General features: G+C 36.9%; 4 protein-coding genes across 4 annotated transcripts; all 4 read left to right on the forward strand.

Moving 5' to 3' along the window:
- The first annotated feature begins 3,473 nt into the window (after positions 1 to 3,473).
- Positions 3,474 to 5,201, forward strand: LOC122720521. Its single transcript, XM_043947288.1, has 3 exons — positions 3,474 to 3,551; positions 4,074 to 4,741; positions 4,814 to 5,201. The coding sequence occupies exons 1-3, from the start codon at positions 3,515 to 3,517 to the stop codon at positions 5,075 to 5,077; spliced, it is 969 nt and encodes a 322-aa protein (XP_043803223.1). The 5' UTR covers positions 3,474 to 3,514; the 3' UTR covers positions 5,078 to 5,201.
- Positions 5,202 to 6,646: 1,445 nt separating this feature from the next.
- On the forward strand, positions 6,647 to 9,382 carry LOC122720511 (vitellogenin-like). Its single transcript, XM_043947275.1, has 3 exons — positions 6,647 to 6,708; positions 8,249 to 8,946; positions 9,024 to 9,382. The coding sequence occupies exons 1-3, from the start codon at positions 6,678 to 6,680 to the stop codon at positions 9,255 to 9,257; spliced, it is 963 nt and encodes a 320-aa protein (XP_043803210.1). The 5' UTR covers positions 6,647 to 6,677; the 3' UTR covers positions 9,258 to 9,382.
- A 2,198-nt stretch (positions 9,383 to 11,580) lies between these two features.
- On the forward strand, positions 11,581 to 13,051 carry LOC122720417. Its single transcript, XM_043947140.1, has 3 exons — positions 11,581 to 11,719; positions 11,902 to 12,560; positions 12,653 to 13,051. Exons 1-3 carry the CDS (start codon positions 11,689 to 11,691, stop codon positions 12,878 to 12,880), a joined length of 918 nt encoding a protein of 305 aa, XP_043803075.1. The 5' UTR covers positions 11,581 to 11,688; the 3' UTR covers positions 12,881 to 13,051.
- A 350-nt stretch (positions 13,052 to 13,401) lies between these two features.
- On the forward strand, positions 13,402 to 15,285 carry LOC122720415. Its single transcript, XM_043947139.1, has 3 exons — positions 13,402 to 13,516; positions 13,979 to 14,649; positions 14,853 to 15,285. The coding sequence occupies exons 1-3, from the start codon at positions 13,417 to 13,419 to the stop codon at positions 15,084 to 15,086; spliced, it is 1,005 nt and encodes a 334-aa protein (XP_043803074.1). The 5' UTR covers positions 13,402 to 13,416; the 3' UTR covers positions 15,087 to 15,285.
- The last annotated feature ends 76 nt before the right edge of the window (positions 15,286 to 15,361 follow it).

Genomic DNA, 15,361 nt, shown 5'->3' on the forward strand with positions numbered 1-15,361 from the left:
GGTATAAAAAATAATACTAATATTGTATTATAAAAAAATTGGAAAATTTAATTCAGCTTAACCAGTTAGAAAATAAATTAATTTTAAACAGACTGTGACATATGCTTAAAGAGACTAAACGAACTGAGGAAATTGAATCACTTAAGTACTAATCAGTTTTTTTGATATTTACAAAAAAGACCATCATTGTTTCGCCTATTATCGGTTTAGTTGTCGACGTCATTTAATTTAGTATTGCAAACGAGATCATTGCTGCTGATCAACGCGATAATGACAAAATTACTCTCTTTGTTCTACGAGATAAATGTCACTTTCAAGGTCTTTACCAACGGTATCCTTCAATTTTTCTTCAGCTTACATTTTCTAATTTTCTTCTCTAATTACTTTTGCTTTCACTCATTCTTCTCTTTTACTTGAAAATAATAAAAAAAAAAAAAAAAAAAAAAAGGAAAATAAAAAGATAAAACTAATAATATATAATCGAAAGTTCAAGCGACAATATTTAACGAAAAAATAAAATATTATCTCTACACCCTTTCCTTTCTCTTAAAAATTATTCAACATTATTTAAAACAATTTATTCCAATTCCAAATAATCAAAATATCTCGAGATCTAAATTCATCAGATTATTTCAACAATCTCTCACGCACATTAATTTCCCATTAATTATCGCGTGTTCACGTGAAATCATTAAATGAGAAATTCGACAAATAAACCCTTCAGAGATATCCCAAACTTTAAAAAACTTTTTGCAAACTTCAATTATTAATATACTCGATCCACTAATTACGTCTAACTATTTCCCTAATTTTATATACACAATATTGTACAATAATTTCTACATTTTAATATCTATCTCTTACTTTTATCTTTTATAATTTTATATAATTTTATATAATTCTATTTTCTAATATCTGTCAAATTCGCGAAGCAAGTTTTTGCCTGCATGTGGCACGACCAAGGCTACGAATATTACTCGTACTATAATATTTCAGTTTGAATGTGAAGATAATTCGTTCGAAGAAATTTGTTATCCGCGGAGATGCATCGAATCGCGCCCTAACCTATCTAGCCGAGATGACGACGTATAAAAACCTGTCAATCAAATCATCATCAAGGAGAGAAGAAATTAGTTTCGATCGAATCACGGCACGAACTTTTTATTCGAGTGGCGTTTCTCCTAGGTCAGTTAGATCCCTCGATTGCCCTCTTAATACACTCGTAGTCAATGATTCACGAAGGACGGGTCAAGCTAGTTGCAACGATGCGTTAACACCGTTTAAACCTCTCCCCGATTCGATTCGCCGCCGATTATGCAAAATTTCTTCGCGAGGATCGCTTCGTGCGACCTACTTTTCACCCTCTCGTCCTTTCTCGTGTTTCGAGAGCAAAAATCTGGAAAGGATTCATAGGTTCATAGACGCAATTCTTGTTCTTGGATAAGTATTCTTTCAGGGCTTCATCTATCGAAAAAATAAGTTCTTGGATAATTATTCTTTCGTTTCAGAGGGTCATCCACCAATTGATAAAAAAATGGATTCTTGGATTATTATTCCTTCGTTTCAAAGGGTCATCCACCAATCGATAAAAAAATGGATTCTTGGATTATTATTCCTTCGTTTTAGAAAGTCATCCACTAATCGATAAAAAAATGGATTTTTGGATAATTATTCTTTCATTTCGTCCACCAATTGACTATCAATGAAAAAATGGATTTTTGGATAATTATTCTTTCATTTCGTCCACCAATCGACTATCAATGAAAAAATGGATTCTTAGATAATTATTCCTTCGTTTCAGGGGAATCGTCCACCAATCGACTATCAATGGAAAAATGGATTCTTGAATTATTATTCTTTCGTTTCAGGAGGTTGTCCACCAATCGATAAAAAAATGGATTCTTGGATTATTATTCCTTCGTTTCAGAAGTTCCAATCATCTACCAATCGATTATCGATGGGAAAATAGAAATACAATTATTGATATTGTTTTGAACATGGAAGAAGATAAATATAAAAAAGTTCAAGTCTGTGCTGAAACGTCTAAGAAGCCACAGCAATGGCGTTTCGCCGAATTCACGACTGACACGTTCGATCAAAAAGCCGTCATCCTAGAAAAAATATGATTTTGGCAATCAGACATTCAAGATCTGCTTCGACGATCTGAGAATCGACAAGTACACGTTCGAGAAGAATAATAGATGGCCATAATTGATGAATTATTATAAATACGTACGTGTCATCTGCTGGCGAATCAGTTGAGCTTCCAGAGATAAGAAGGGATGAGAAGAACACGAGCATGGACGAGATTACAAGTTTCATGAAAGAAATTGGACAATCAGACGAGCAAGAAAGAGTTTCGATTTATCCTATGAAGTGATAGCTGCTGAACGAAGGATTATGAAATATACGAACTGTCTCGTTCCACATCCTATCTATAAATCTGGAAATAAAATGTTTGAATAAAATGTGGTTCTTGAGAAATCTATCGAGAAATTGATAAATGAGTTAATTGTTCTTTTTATAATTCGCTTACTTTATTTATATTTATCTTTGGTATCTTTATTTTGCAGCAAAAATCCACCAATTGCATTTAGTTTATTTGAAAAACTAACTCATTTTGAAGAGCGTAAATATATACTATACATACGATTCGAACAAATGATCCGTTTTGATCACGTTCGTTTAACGTTAGTCAATCGAGCATACGAGTTAAAAGACGCGTGGACAAAACTATACTGTTTACAAAACTATCGTCAACACGAAACTTAGACTTAGAATTTTAAACGATCATTAAGTTATAAACTAAAATTATTGTTTACTCGTAAGAAATTTGATTCTTTTTTTCTCTTTCTACTTTTCCTATATTATCAATCATATAACACAATGCTTCTTGGAAAAGAATTAACGTTTCAAATTAATACAGAATCTAGTTTCTCTCGTTGATCGAAGTTCCAAAAGCGAAAAGAGACACGTTCACCGTTCGAAAACTCCCCCTTCCCTCCAAAAACTCTTCGACTCTTCTACACGTCCAAAATCGCGTGGAAAAGTGTGCAAAAACTATACACAATCGTATTAAGAAATTTCGATGTTCGAAAACGCGGATCTATCTGAAACGCGGAATTTCCTTCCCATGTCTCGATGAAAAGAATGCGAAAAGAATGCGGAAAGAATGGAAAATGGGGAGGAGAAGAGTGGACGGTAACGCGTCTCGATACATCGGTCGTTGACACGCGAGGTAATTGACGGCCAGTTTCGTGTTAACGGGTCGCGGAGGGTCCCGTGATGACCCCGATTCACCGAACCACCGTATCAATTCTCTAAACCTATCACCACCGCCACCGTGCACCACACACACGCTTTATTTTCCAACTGGAAAGAGAGAGCAGGCTTCGGTAAATTGGAGCTTGCTAATCGTAAGAAGAGGTCAGTAGTGCAGTTTAGCCACGGTATAAGAGCGGCCCCAACACCGCTTTACCCCACTAAAGTAGTTGGAACGTTGCACGGTGCCACCATGAACGTAGTGCTGAACGTAGTGCCATTTTTCTTAGGTAAGCCACCGATCACAGGACCGAATCCGTCATTCCTTCCTTTTCCTTCCCGTCCGTATTCCCTTATTCCTCCCGCCCAAGCCCTCCACTCTCGAACTCGACACGGAACAACTATCGTCGATCCACCTCGTCGTCCATAACCTCGATCAATTAAATCCAATCTTCCCTCCATTTTATTCTCCCTTTATACTTCCCTGCTCTCCTCTCTCTTCTCTTCCTCAATATTTCATACAGATCGCGACTCGATCCGAAAACCTCCGAAAGCCTGCTCTCCTCCCTGGCCGGAAAGTCAAAACTATAAAGATCTATCGCGTCACGTGATACGAGAGAGGTATAATCCATTCGATTCCATTCGAACCAGCCCCAATCATTCAATCTCGCGTTCACGTGGGCGAGGCGGAGGGGGAAGAGATGCGATCGCCGCTGCGCGCGCAGTCCTTGTCCACTTCGAAGGAACGGAAAAACTGCGAGGACCGTGGAACGTGAACCGAAAACATGATCGTCCCGCGTTATTTCTTTCAGCCGCTCGTGTCTTCCTCGAAACCCCGTGGATGCACGGGCCCGAGTACACCTTCCACGTCCAAGTGAACTCGACCGCGATCCCGGAGGAAGGTAGCTACATAAGCATCAGGTTGAACGTCGCGTCTAAATTGGTGTGCCAACCGAAACGTTTCCACGTGTTGACCTGCCATTTTCGCGAGTCGAAGGCGGACAGTTACGTGACGGAGAGTTTGGACCCGGGTGCGCCGGCGATCCCCGTGAGCCAGGTGTCGAGGCAGGAGGCGTACGAGATCAATCAGGATCAGTTCGAGATCAGGTTCACGGAGCAGGGGTTGGACAGCCTAGTTGTGAACGAGAACGTGCAACCGAGGGAGTTGGACATGATTCGGGTGATCGTTGGACAATTGAACATAGGCGCTCTGGTAGGGGAGTACGATCGAACGTTCGAGCTGATGGAGAACTTCACACAGGGCGAATGCGTGACCATGTTCACCGTCGAACGTAACACAGTCGCCGGTTTGAGCCGCGCAGGTCGCAATTACATTCTGGAGACGGTGTTCGGGTTGAAAGACGGTCAATTGGTGGAGATCAGAAAGATAAGGAATCTTCACATGTGCACGCACAACGTGCCCTATTTCTTCGGGAGCGCGGAGGGTATGAAACAGATGAGCGACGTGGTGTCAACTGTCGTGAGTATATTCTTCGTTGCGTATTCTTCGATCGATTTTTTTTCTTTTTTCCTTTAAAACCGTTATTCGCAGAGCTCGTCAGAAAGTCACATAGCGATCACCTCGACCGAATTCATATCCGGGACCACGAACGTGATAACTACCAGCAAAGTGTCCGAGGGGATGGTTACGACCCTGTACGAGAACATAAGCGTGAGATTGGAATCGATATTGGCGGCGAGCAACGATCCACCGGAAGTGAAGGATCCGGAGCTGGCAAGCATGTTCATAGGTAGATGGCTGATGGAGAATTCGATGGAGGACGATGGAGACTCGTCGTCGTCGTTGGAGATTTGATTTGGAGGGCCTTGAATGATAATAAAATTCAAGTATACCACTATTGTTGTAAATAATATTGTAAGTGTGCATTTGTCGTTCGATTCTGTAAATAATAAAGCGCTCTTTCGTTTGTACAAATAAATTTTGTTTAAGTTCTTTCCTTCTAATCGAAACAGTGGATATACTCGGGAAGAATGCATCCATGAAATTTTTTTATTCGCGCGTAAGTAAATATTGTGGCATCGCGAGCAGTTATAAAGCGCTCCAGTCCATTCACCAACCACTTACTCCTACAAACTAAATATAGCTGTCAATTATTTCTTTCGAACGAATCGTGGCACTTTGGAGTAGATTAAATAATAGTTTGAATCGTCTTCGCTTTCGATTTAATCTTAGTCTTAATCTTAAAAAAGAAGAGATTGGAAAGTTGTGAGTTGAAAGTGATTTTTAATTGCGACTAGACTATATAATAATTCGATTCGAAGGAAGCAAGGATCTTATCTTATCGCGCATCTGTGAATCGATTGGCAATGAAGATACACGCGATACGTACACGGCGTTTAATTCAATCGGCATAAATGGTGTCATCGGTGTTCTCGAAACGAGGAAAACAATTAAATCCATTTCGTTACTCCTTTAAAATTTTACGCGAACCCGAGACACGCCACTTATTTAATCAAATCGTTTCATCGCTCGGCGCGATGATTGAGACATAAAAGTTAACGCCATATTCAAATTTCAAAGCAACTATTTTTTCCTCACAGTTTAAACTGCGTCGAAGAAGAATTTTACGTTAGACAAGGCCGTTGTTAAATTAATTTCGCGCAAAGTTTCGGAAAAAAATCGTTCAATTTTTGACATTTAATAATGAAAAACGGACTTGTGATCAAAAGTTATTATATTGTATTACATTGAATCGTCGAATGAATGAGAGATTCGATTCGATTTTGGCTTATCAATATATGGCTTATCATATAATAATAAAGGAGCAGAAAAAAATTTGCGAATAAAATAATTTGTAGAGCGAGTTATTTTTGTTGTTGTTCATATTTCTATAGATTTGACGTGACAGATTTATTTTTCTTTGAAAGAACTCAAAATGGTGTTCTATTTTTGAACGATTATCTCAAACACTTTTTAAATAGACTGAAATTTTGACAATTTCGATCTTGAAAATGATCTTTCATATGATTTTACAATGATCTTCTACCTTTACTGTCAAATGATTTTTCAAATGAGCTCGATCCTCGAGTCATTTTTCACCCTTGAAACACCCTTTAAGATGATCATAACATTCAAATTTTAATGCAATACAACGTGGAATTGAAACAAAAAAATCTATCGTTCGTTTTAGATTCGTTAAACATAGCTCGAGAACCGGGTTAAAATCTCGTCTAAAAGGCGAGTCTCGGCTAGAACGATCCGAGAACTGTTAGAAAATGATATCAGACACGTGAAACGATACGGAAGATGTCTGCAGGAACCACAATACGCACGGAAACGATCGTTAATGAAATTATTTTCAAGGAGATGGTAATGAATCAAGTTCAATCTGTCGTATAAAGAGAAGACAGATAGAACACGATCGCATCAGTCGTCTTAGCAGAAGCCTTCCAACATGTTGATAATCATTCTGCCATATCTATTGGGTATGTACCTGTGTGCTTTTCGTTTCTTCAACTTTCATTCCATGAATGAAACATTCATCGTATTCTATCTTTTTCAACGATATTTCATATACTTTTATACACTTTTCGTTATATATTTTATTTTTACACAAGGTAAAAATATTTCTTACGATGGATAATATCATCGATATATCGCAGATATTTATTATTTCTTTTTCTCCATTATTCCATCGTATATCTGGCTCGTTGTTCCAAGGATTTAATCGATTGTGATTAATATGGAATCTATTTTCACACGCATTTTTTAGCGTGATATTACATGTACTAATCATATGATTCAATACCTCTTCTAATTATAATAATTATATCTAATTATAATAATTCTAATTATAATAATTATAATAAATATCATGTCAGGATCGTCGACAAAGCGTCTAAAATGAAGATAAATCTTGTTTTAATGAAGAATCCCTCTTACTCCTGTATCGTCTCATCAGAGTTCTTTTCAACAGTGAACTTCGATAATATCCTTCAAAACCAGAGTTGGGCATTGACCCGTTGAAAAAATAAAAATCTAATTAAAAATCTAATTAAAAATCTCAAATAAAATTACTTTAAGTAACTACTTATTAAAATGCTTAAATAAGATTTATTCGTAGCTATTATAGTTGATCCGTTTTTCGTATAATCTTGGCCATTGTTTGCCATTTATTTCCAATTATTATTCTGTTTTGAATGATAAATTATATTGAAGTAACTTATCGAAGTAATTTTATTCGTAATTTCAACTATTAATTTTTACCCATCATTGTACAAACCATAATAATAATAATTGTAATACTAAACAAGGCTGAGATTACACAAAAAGCGGATCAATTATAATAATATAATATAAATGTTATTCAAACATTTTAACAAATAATTACTCGAAACGACTTTATTTTTAACTAACTACTTTTTCAATATAACTTAATATCTCTTCCCTCTGCTATGAAATAATAATTAGATTACACAAAAAGCGAATTAACTAATAAATATTCGAGCATTTTAACAAATAATTACTTGAAATAATTTTAACTGCTTTTTCAACGTAATACCTCCTCTCTTTGCTATGAAATAATAATTAAAATTACACGAAAAGTGGATCAACTACAAATAAATATTATTCGAGCATTTTAACAAATAATTATTCGAAGTAACTTTATTTTTAACTAGCTACTTTTTCAACTTAATAACTTAATATCCCTCTTCTGCTATGGAATAATAATTAGGTTACGCGAAAAGTGGACTAACTACGAATAAATATTATTCAACAAATATTATTTTAACAAATAATTATTCGAAACAACTTTATTTTTAACTAGCTACTTTTTCAACGTAACTTAATATCTCTCCCCTCTGCTATGAAATAATAATTAGAATTACACGAAAAGATGAACCACGAATAAATGTTATTCGAGCATTTCAACGAGTAATTACTACGTTTATTTTCAATTACTTACTCAATACCCTCCCTCTGCTCGGATCATCTTGCCACGTGTCATCCGTCTCCGTGTTTCAGCGGCACGCGTGCCCGGCCACGCGCACCACGACGATTCCGACTGGCAACGTTACGGCCCCGAATGCACTTACGACGTGTTGGTGAACATGTCCCTGTCCAATATCGTGCACGACGAGGACACGATCTGCTCCATGATCGCGTCCGAGCTCAAGTGTCGAACGAAAGGAAGCGACACGTTGAACTGCCATTTCTCGAACGGAAGGATAGTGAGACCGAATCCCGAGGACGAGAGATGCTCGAACGCGAGAAATTTCGTCCCGATGGGCGACAGATTCGTGGACGAGGAACCGTTCGAGATCAGGTTCAACGCGAGAGGTATAGAGAATCTGGTCGTGTCGAGGGATATAGCCAGGTGGAGGTTGGACATGGTGAGGGCGATTATCGGTCAGCTTAACGTTGGCTTCGAGTTAACGGCGGAGAAGGAGCACGATCGGTTCGTCACCATGGAGAACTCCAGCATCGGTTACTGCGAGGTGGAGGTGAAGGTGTCGAGGGCGGGATACGGGGAGGAGAGCGATGATGAGAGGAAGTTCGAGATCGTGTTGGAGCCCGAACGGGCAGGCATGGTGCCATTGAGCAGGGGAAGTATTCGAATCGAGAAGGTGAGATGGCCGAAGAGGTGCCCGAACAGGAAGATCTACTTCTTTGGAAATCACGAGGATTTTAGCTTTGGCAGGAGGGATATTTTCATGGACATGGTGAGGATTGGATCTATGCGTTTTTGGACAAATTTGTTATTATATTTCCATTTTTTTATATCTCGTTTTGTTCGCAGACCACGTCTGTCAGTCGTATATACATCTCGCGGAGGGGGATAATTTCGTTCACGGAGTCTACAGGCGTGATGAGAACGTTGAACAGACCTAGAACGATGAATTTGCATCAGAGGATCAATTTGTCTTTGAAAAGTTTAAATTTTGCCCGAATTCCAATCCCGGAAATCGTGAACCCAGCGTCTACTAGCTTGTACGCGTACACCAATTTGGAGCAAATTCCCGAGTACAAATGAACATTTGTCTTTAACAAATGAATTTGTAACACGAAATGTAAATGTTTAGCATTAAAAATTAATGCCTAATCTAAATGTCATTCAACGTGTCAAATAAATTGCTGCATAAATGTACAAATGATTACATTTTTAGTTGTATTGGAAATTTGAAGCGATGTAAACTAGTAATTTATGATGCTCGTGAAATCGTACGATATTTTCATATCGTATGTTAAGAGAGAAATTATATATTTTTGATCCCAAACGTTCCTAAATCCTGAAAGAAAAGATTAGCTCGTTTAAAAAGTTGATTAAAAATAAATATTAGAATTGTTCTCATAAAATTTAATATGAAAGAAATATTGATTAAGTAAAATAATTCTTTGAAAATTATTTTTCAAATGTTACCATTTAAATTAATGTTTATTTATACATTGAATAAACGATGTCGAATAAATTAACTAATTGTAAATCAAATAAATTCTGAATGAAATTTTTAAATTCTAATTCTAATAATTAATGAATGTTAGAATAAATACGATCGTCATAATTTTATTCAAATGTAATCAATGTAAATTATTTGTTGTTATATCGTTTTTTGTCTCTTCCAACAAAATAAATAAATACTCTTTCAAAAACAAGACAATAAATCAGATCCCTTTTCTGCATTGCTACATCAGTTTCCTTTTTAAAGATCAAATATTCACGGTAAAAAATCAGAGATGTTTCAATTTTCAGCAGTGTTATTGGCAAAAATTTAGCGAAACATCGTCTTTGTTTTACGGTTTGTTTTCACGATTTACGATCGAAATCGTAAAATCGAATAAGTTTGCACGTTTGAGGCGTTTGGACGAATGAATTAACAAAAAGCAGAAAAAATAATTTTCATTTGTATTTTTAAACTCCTTTCCAAAATTCTTCTTAATATTCTTTCATTGCTTTTCTTCTTAAAAAATTGAAAATTCTTAGAAAAACGCAATATTCCTCGTCATTGCGTCAATCAGTACTTAATTATCTCGTTTAAGATTAAAAAGGAAATAATCTATCATGATATATATATATATATGTACAATTGAAGTTCGAAAATTTGCAATTACGATAACTAGAAGAATTAACAAGCTTGCTTGTGACTAGCTTCCATTATTTCTATTATTTCGTTCCTTTTCCGTTTTATAAATTAACACTTCTAAGATCGATCAAAAGAATTCGTTCCGATTGAATTATTTATTTTCTCAAAACTGAAGAAGGAAACAGAGAGCAATCGATAGAATGTCAACTCGTTGTCAAAAGCGACATCAGTCAGTTAAACGTGGCTGGTTCGCGCCCTGAGAGAGCAGTTATATTCGACTGTCAAACGCACACGCAAAGTTCTCTTTGAAGTTAATGCATAACGCTTGCGTGCTGCAAAGCTTTATTATTCAGAGAATTCAGAGAAATACGTTTGCGACGTAAAACGTAGTATCGAGGTAAAAATTTTTATCTTTCATTTCTCGATTAAAATACGAGAAATACGAGAATAGAACGATCTGTCTTATAAGTCACGATATTAAAATATTATGAAAAATATTTGCGAAACAAGATTGCAAGATCGTTTCTGAAGATCAGGATTTCATGATCCGTTCGAGTCACTTCTAGAAAAATAAATAATGCAAACGAGGCAAAAGTGGCCTCTTTCATTAGCCACGTAACGAGTTTAATAGAATAACACTTCGGCAATACGAGCCATTCATAATACAAATTACGATCGTTGAAGTGTCAAATGGAACTTAATTCGACCAGTTCCTAGTTTCTCATGAATCATATTGTTAATCGAATAATTTTATTCCCGATCGAAATGAATCGGACAATCCTTTAATTTGACTGAAAATTAACTCGTCGCGTATTTGATTTGATCCAACGTCAAAATACACCTTGTCATTTTTTGTCAATTCTTGTAATGTTATACCGTTTCTTTCGTATTTTATTACAATCGAAAGAAAAAAAAAGAAAATTTTCACAGAAGGTAATGTAAAAGAAAAATTTATCGAAAGAATCTCTCCAATCGATGTAATATTTTTTATTCCTATATCATTATTGTTCGATCATTGCTCTCTACTCTTCGGACTAAAGTAAAAAATTGTACGTCATAATCATAATTTTTCAAATAAAATTCCTGACCGTCAATTCTAAAATTTTCCACTTCACGACGATTTCCCTGAAACCAACTCGTCTAATCGTCAAAGTGCAAAAGTTACAAAGTGATATACGAGCGTACACGTAACTTATACGTAATATATGTGCACATCAACTACGCCGCAGACAAGGATTACATCGAATTAACGGACGCAAGCGCGGTCCGAAGAAGCTAACTTCGTCACATGGTGTCCATTATTCTTTCCACAGTGGCCACTGCTATAAAGGAGGTTTCGACCGCAAGAAAGCCAATTCGGTTAGTTAAACACGCCGCATCAACATGAACTTCATATTAATCCCATTCTTTCTAGGTCGGTAAGCTAATTAATCCGAATAAATTAATTAAATTCTGCATTCTCTCCATCTTCTTTCGAAATCGCTTCAAAACAACTTTCTCTTTTCCAAAATTCTATTAGCAGATTACGCTTTTTTGTATTCCCTGTTAAACGAGAATTATAACCTCTAAAATTTAATTTCTTTTTCTCTCATCCAGCGGCCAATATTCTCGTGGATCGTCCAAACGAGTGGATTTTCGGCCCGGAATATGTGTTCCACGCGAATCTCACGTATCTGTTGTCCGCCGACGTTCTAGACGAGCCACTGTTGATCATAAACGTGACGACCACGATGAGATGTCGGCCGGAAATGATTGACAGGTTATACTGTCGTTTCGAGGACGTGGCAATAGCGGAAAAGCATTATCCCGAGACAAGCAGCATGGAATATTCCTTTTTGATCGAATTCAGCCCGCAGGGTATCGAAAATCTACGGTTTCCAACGGTGATCGAGGACGAACAATTGAACATCATACGAAGCATCGTGAAAGAATTGAGCGTTGGAACGGATCTGAGGGAAAATGTGAACTCGATGCCGGTATTCTTTGCGAGAGAGAGATACGCGTTGGGCGATTGCCCTACCTTGTTCAGCGTTTTCGAATACGACAAAGACGAGAACGTGGTTGCGCATGGCCAAACGAGGAACGGTGGAAGGGGAGAGGAGGAGGAGGAGGAGAAAAATTACGAATTAGAAATTCTGTCGTTGCCACGACGACGATCGAACTCTGTCGTCGTGATTGGGAAGACTATGGAGAGCAAGAGGTGTACGAAATTACAGGAACCGGTTGATGGAAAATCGGAATTGAACATTAAGATCGTACGTATCTGCGAGACAATTGTCGATTAGATATTTGTTCGTAACGGAGAAGGGAGACACGTACTACAACTGGCGCGTGGTTTATTTTGCAGAGCAAATCTACGAGCAAGATGCACGTGAGCGACGACACGTTCCGTAGTCGGACCGAGATGCACGTCAAGATGGTGAATCTAGCGGAGAGAGATTTTATCGTGAAGGATATATCATCCGTGGAGTTGGTGGACATAGAGCCTGCCAAAGAGCCGTTGCCATTTTTAAATTACGATTACGTCGTGAATCTACGTTTCAGAGAAGGAATGAAACACAATCTAGTGATATAAAGGTTGAAATAGAAGAATGCGATTTTGTTTTGAATAAAGAATATGAAAGTATACGGAGAAATAATGTATAGTATAGTTGTATGAAGTGATTCCACTTGAATATTAATATATGATTTGATAATAAAGGAAAGAAATAAATTTTTTAATATATGTATATACGGATAACGTGAATTGTGGTGTAAAAATTAATATCTAATATTTTGTCCGTGATATTTTTTTTTTTTTCCCTCGTTCCCTTATTCGAGATTTCTCTTATCGTTTCGACATAAAAATGACATACATTACTGAAATTCCGTAAATTAAAAATCGCTCACAATTACATTCTCCATTAACTTTATTGCTATCGCTGAAAGATATTTTCGAAAAAATTTAATTTCTGCATCTTGAAAATAAGGAATCAATTCTATTAATCAATGTATATCGAATTTTACTTCGTTTCTCGAAAATAGCGAGAGGTTTTCCAGGTTGACATAATGATTGAATCGTCAATGGTGGGATGGCTTTAATTAAATTACACGCCGAGGTCATCGCAGAGTATGGCTGATATAAAAGGACCTTCAAGCCGAAGAAGAGTGTTAAACCAGTTGAGAGCGGTGCGGTACGACATGCTCGTCTCATTAATTCCATTCTTCTTAGGTCGGTAAGCCAATTTTCCATTTAACCGTCTTTATCGTCAATCTGGCTGAATCGGGCCAGGAACTGCTTATATGTGAATGATAATTCATAACTAATTGCAAATCATAGCTTCCGTTCACACGGAGAAAAATAAATGATCAGAAATATTATAACTTATTAATTATTTTTCTTTCACTTATTATTTCCTTCACTCAATTTATACGCACAAAATTATTCTTATCGAAACGAAAATTTGATCGTGATACTTTTAAACTCGAATTGTGTTGTCCTCGTTGAAAGAAAAATTTCGATCAATTGAACCAAGTCATATTCCAAATATTCGAAATATTTACTATTTTTGTTATTCCATCTTCGATCGATTGAAGTAATCAACGAACAATTAATCATAATTTATGAAACATCGATCAATAACGAAATCCACTCGGCATAGATGAAAAACTCGAAAACTTAATTTCGTTTCAGTCGCCCAAGTGGCGGTCGACGAGAGCGTGTGGAAACACGGGCCGGAATACGTTTTCGACGTCGAGATGAACATCACCTCGACCCCGATGAACCACGACGGGGTGCAAAAGTTCAACTACACGGCCATGAACCTGTTCTGCAGGCCGAAAGGATCCGACGGGTTGAGCTGTCACCTGGCAAACACGAGGAGGCAAAGCGTTGATCTGACTAACGACAACAGAATGGACGTGTCGGAGGAAGAAATGAGACAGTTGATCAGCAGCGAACCATTCGAGATAAAATTCAACGAGCACGGTGTCGATTATCTGATAGTGAACGATCGAATCCAGATCGAATTTCTGAACGATGTGAAATTGATATCCGAGAGGTTCAACATCGGTGTCGATCTGAACGGTGTTCCGGATGGAACGTTCGACATTTTGGAGAACACGACCATTGGACAGTGCGCGGTAACGATCGGCCTCAATCACTATCCGTCCAAGAGGATGATGAACAAGATAAAGAACAACAGATACGAGTTGGAATCTTTGCCGCAGTTGAACAAGGTCCCGAGCGAGACTATAGTGATCCAGAAGACGACTAATTTGAATAATTGCAGCTACTACGCGTCCTTCTATTTCGGGTCTTACGGTGCCAACGTTGTCGTCGAGCCTGATCTTCATTCTCATCTAGTGAGCCATTTTCAGTGAGATTGTTTCTCATCGTCGTTGAGAAATTTGATCCGTTTTCTTTTTGTCAAAGTGAAATCCCTTTCAATTCTTGAATATCGTATATTTATACCTTCTATTATTTTTTATACGCGTAAGAAAAGTAGTTAAATTCTATCGTGGGAGTAATTAAATTTTTTTTTATTTTTCTTTTTTTTTTTTTTTAGGAGACTTCAACTAGTCGTATCTTCGTGAGCGACTATCAATTCGTTTCATCGATAACGAGGATGGGCACTCTGGGTTCCGACGAAAAGAAAAATCTCTCCGCCATATCGCAATACGTGAATCTATCTTTACGAGACATTCGAGCTGCCAAGAGAGAATTGCCCGACATTCCTGAACCATCGATAACCACTATTATGGCGAATTCGGAGGTGAACAGAATATTTCCAATGAAGTGAATCGCGTTTTGGATGCTACGAAACAAAACAAAAAAAGAAAATATATGAAATAATAAAATAATCTTCGAGCATTAAATTCTAGGTTAAAAATAGCAGAGTAGCTATTTATGTATATATATATATACAATAGACTATCTTATCTTAATGTACTACAATAATAAACACACGAAAAATGATACGATATTTAAAGAAAAAGAAACTTAATTATCTTATTATCTCCTTCTTCTATTTCAATATAAATCTTACGTTTCGTTCATGTTGAAAAACTTTTCAAA

This window comes from Apis laboriosa, unplaced genomic scaffold (assembly GCF_014066325.1).
Source record: "Apis laboriosa isolate Shangri-la unplaced genomic scaffold, ASM1406632v1 scaffold12_cov154, whole genome shotgun sequence".
NCBI lineage: Eukaryota > Metazoa > Arthropoda > Insecta > Hymenoptera > Apidae > Apis > Apis laboriosa.

Coding starts and splice junctions, on each gene's coding strand:
- LOC122720511 (XM_043947275.1), top strand. CDS start 6,678: ATGTTGATAATCATTCTGCCATATCTATTGG. Junction 6,709..8,248: donor CATTCTGCCATATCTATTGG/GTATGTACCTGT, acceptor TCCGTGTTTCAG/CGGCACGCGTGCCCGGCCAC. Junction 8,947..9,023: donor GGGATATTTTCATGGACATG/GTGAGGATTGGA, acceptor TTTTGTTCGCAG/ACCACGTCTGTCAGTCGTAT.
- LOC122720417 (XM_043947140.1), top strand. CDS start 11,689: ATGAACTTCATATTAATCCCATTCTTTCTAG. Junction 11,720..11,901: donor ATTAATCCCATTCTTTCTAG/GTCGGTAAGCTA, acceptor TCTCTCATCCAG/CGGCCAATATTCTCGTGGAT. Junction 12,561..12,652: donor CGGAATTGAACATTAAGATC/GTACGTATCTGC, acceptor TTTATTTTGCAG/AGCAAATCTACGAGCAAGAT.
- LOC122720521 (XM_043947288.1), top strand. CDS start 3,515: ATGAACGTAGTGCTGAACGTAGTGCCATTTTTCTTAG. Junction 3,552..4,073: donor CGTAGTGCCATTTTTCTTAG/GTAAGCCACCGA, acceptor TATTTCTTTCAG/CCGCTCGTGTCTTCCTCGAA. Junction 4,742..4,813: donor GCGACGTGGTGTCAACTGTC/GTGAGTATATTC, acceptor CGTTATTCGCAG/AGCTCGTCAGAAAGTCACAT.
- LOC122720415 (XM_043947139.1), top strand. CDS start 13,417: ATGGCTGATATAAAAGGACCTTCAAGCCGAAGAAGAGTGTTAAACCAG. Junction 13,517..13,978: donor ATTAATTCCATTCTTCTTAG/GTCGGTAAGCCA, acceptor ATTTCGTTTCAG/TCGCCCAAGTGGCGGTCGAC. Junction 14,650..14,852: donor CTGATCTTCATTCTCATCTA/GTGAGCCATTTT, acceptor TTTTTTTTTTAG/GAGACTTCAACTAGTCGTAT.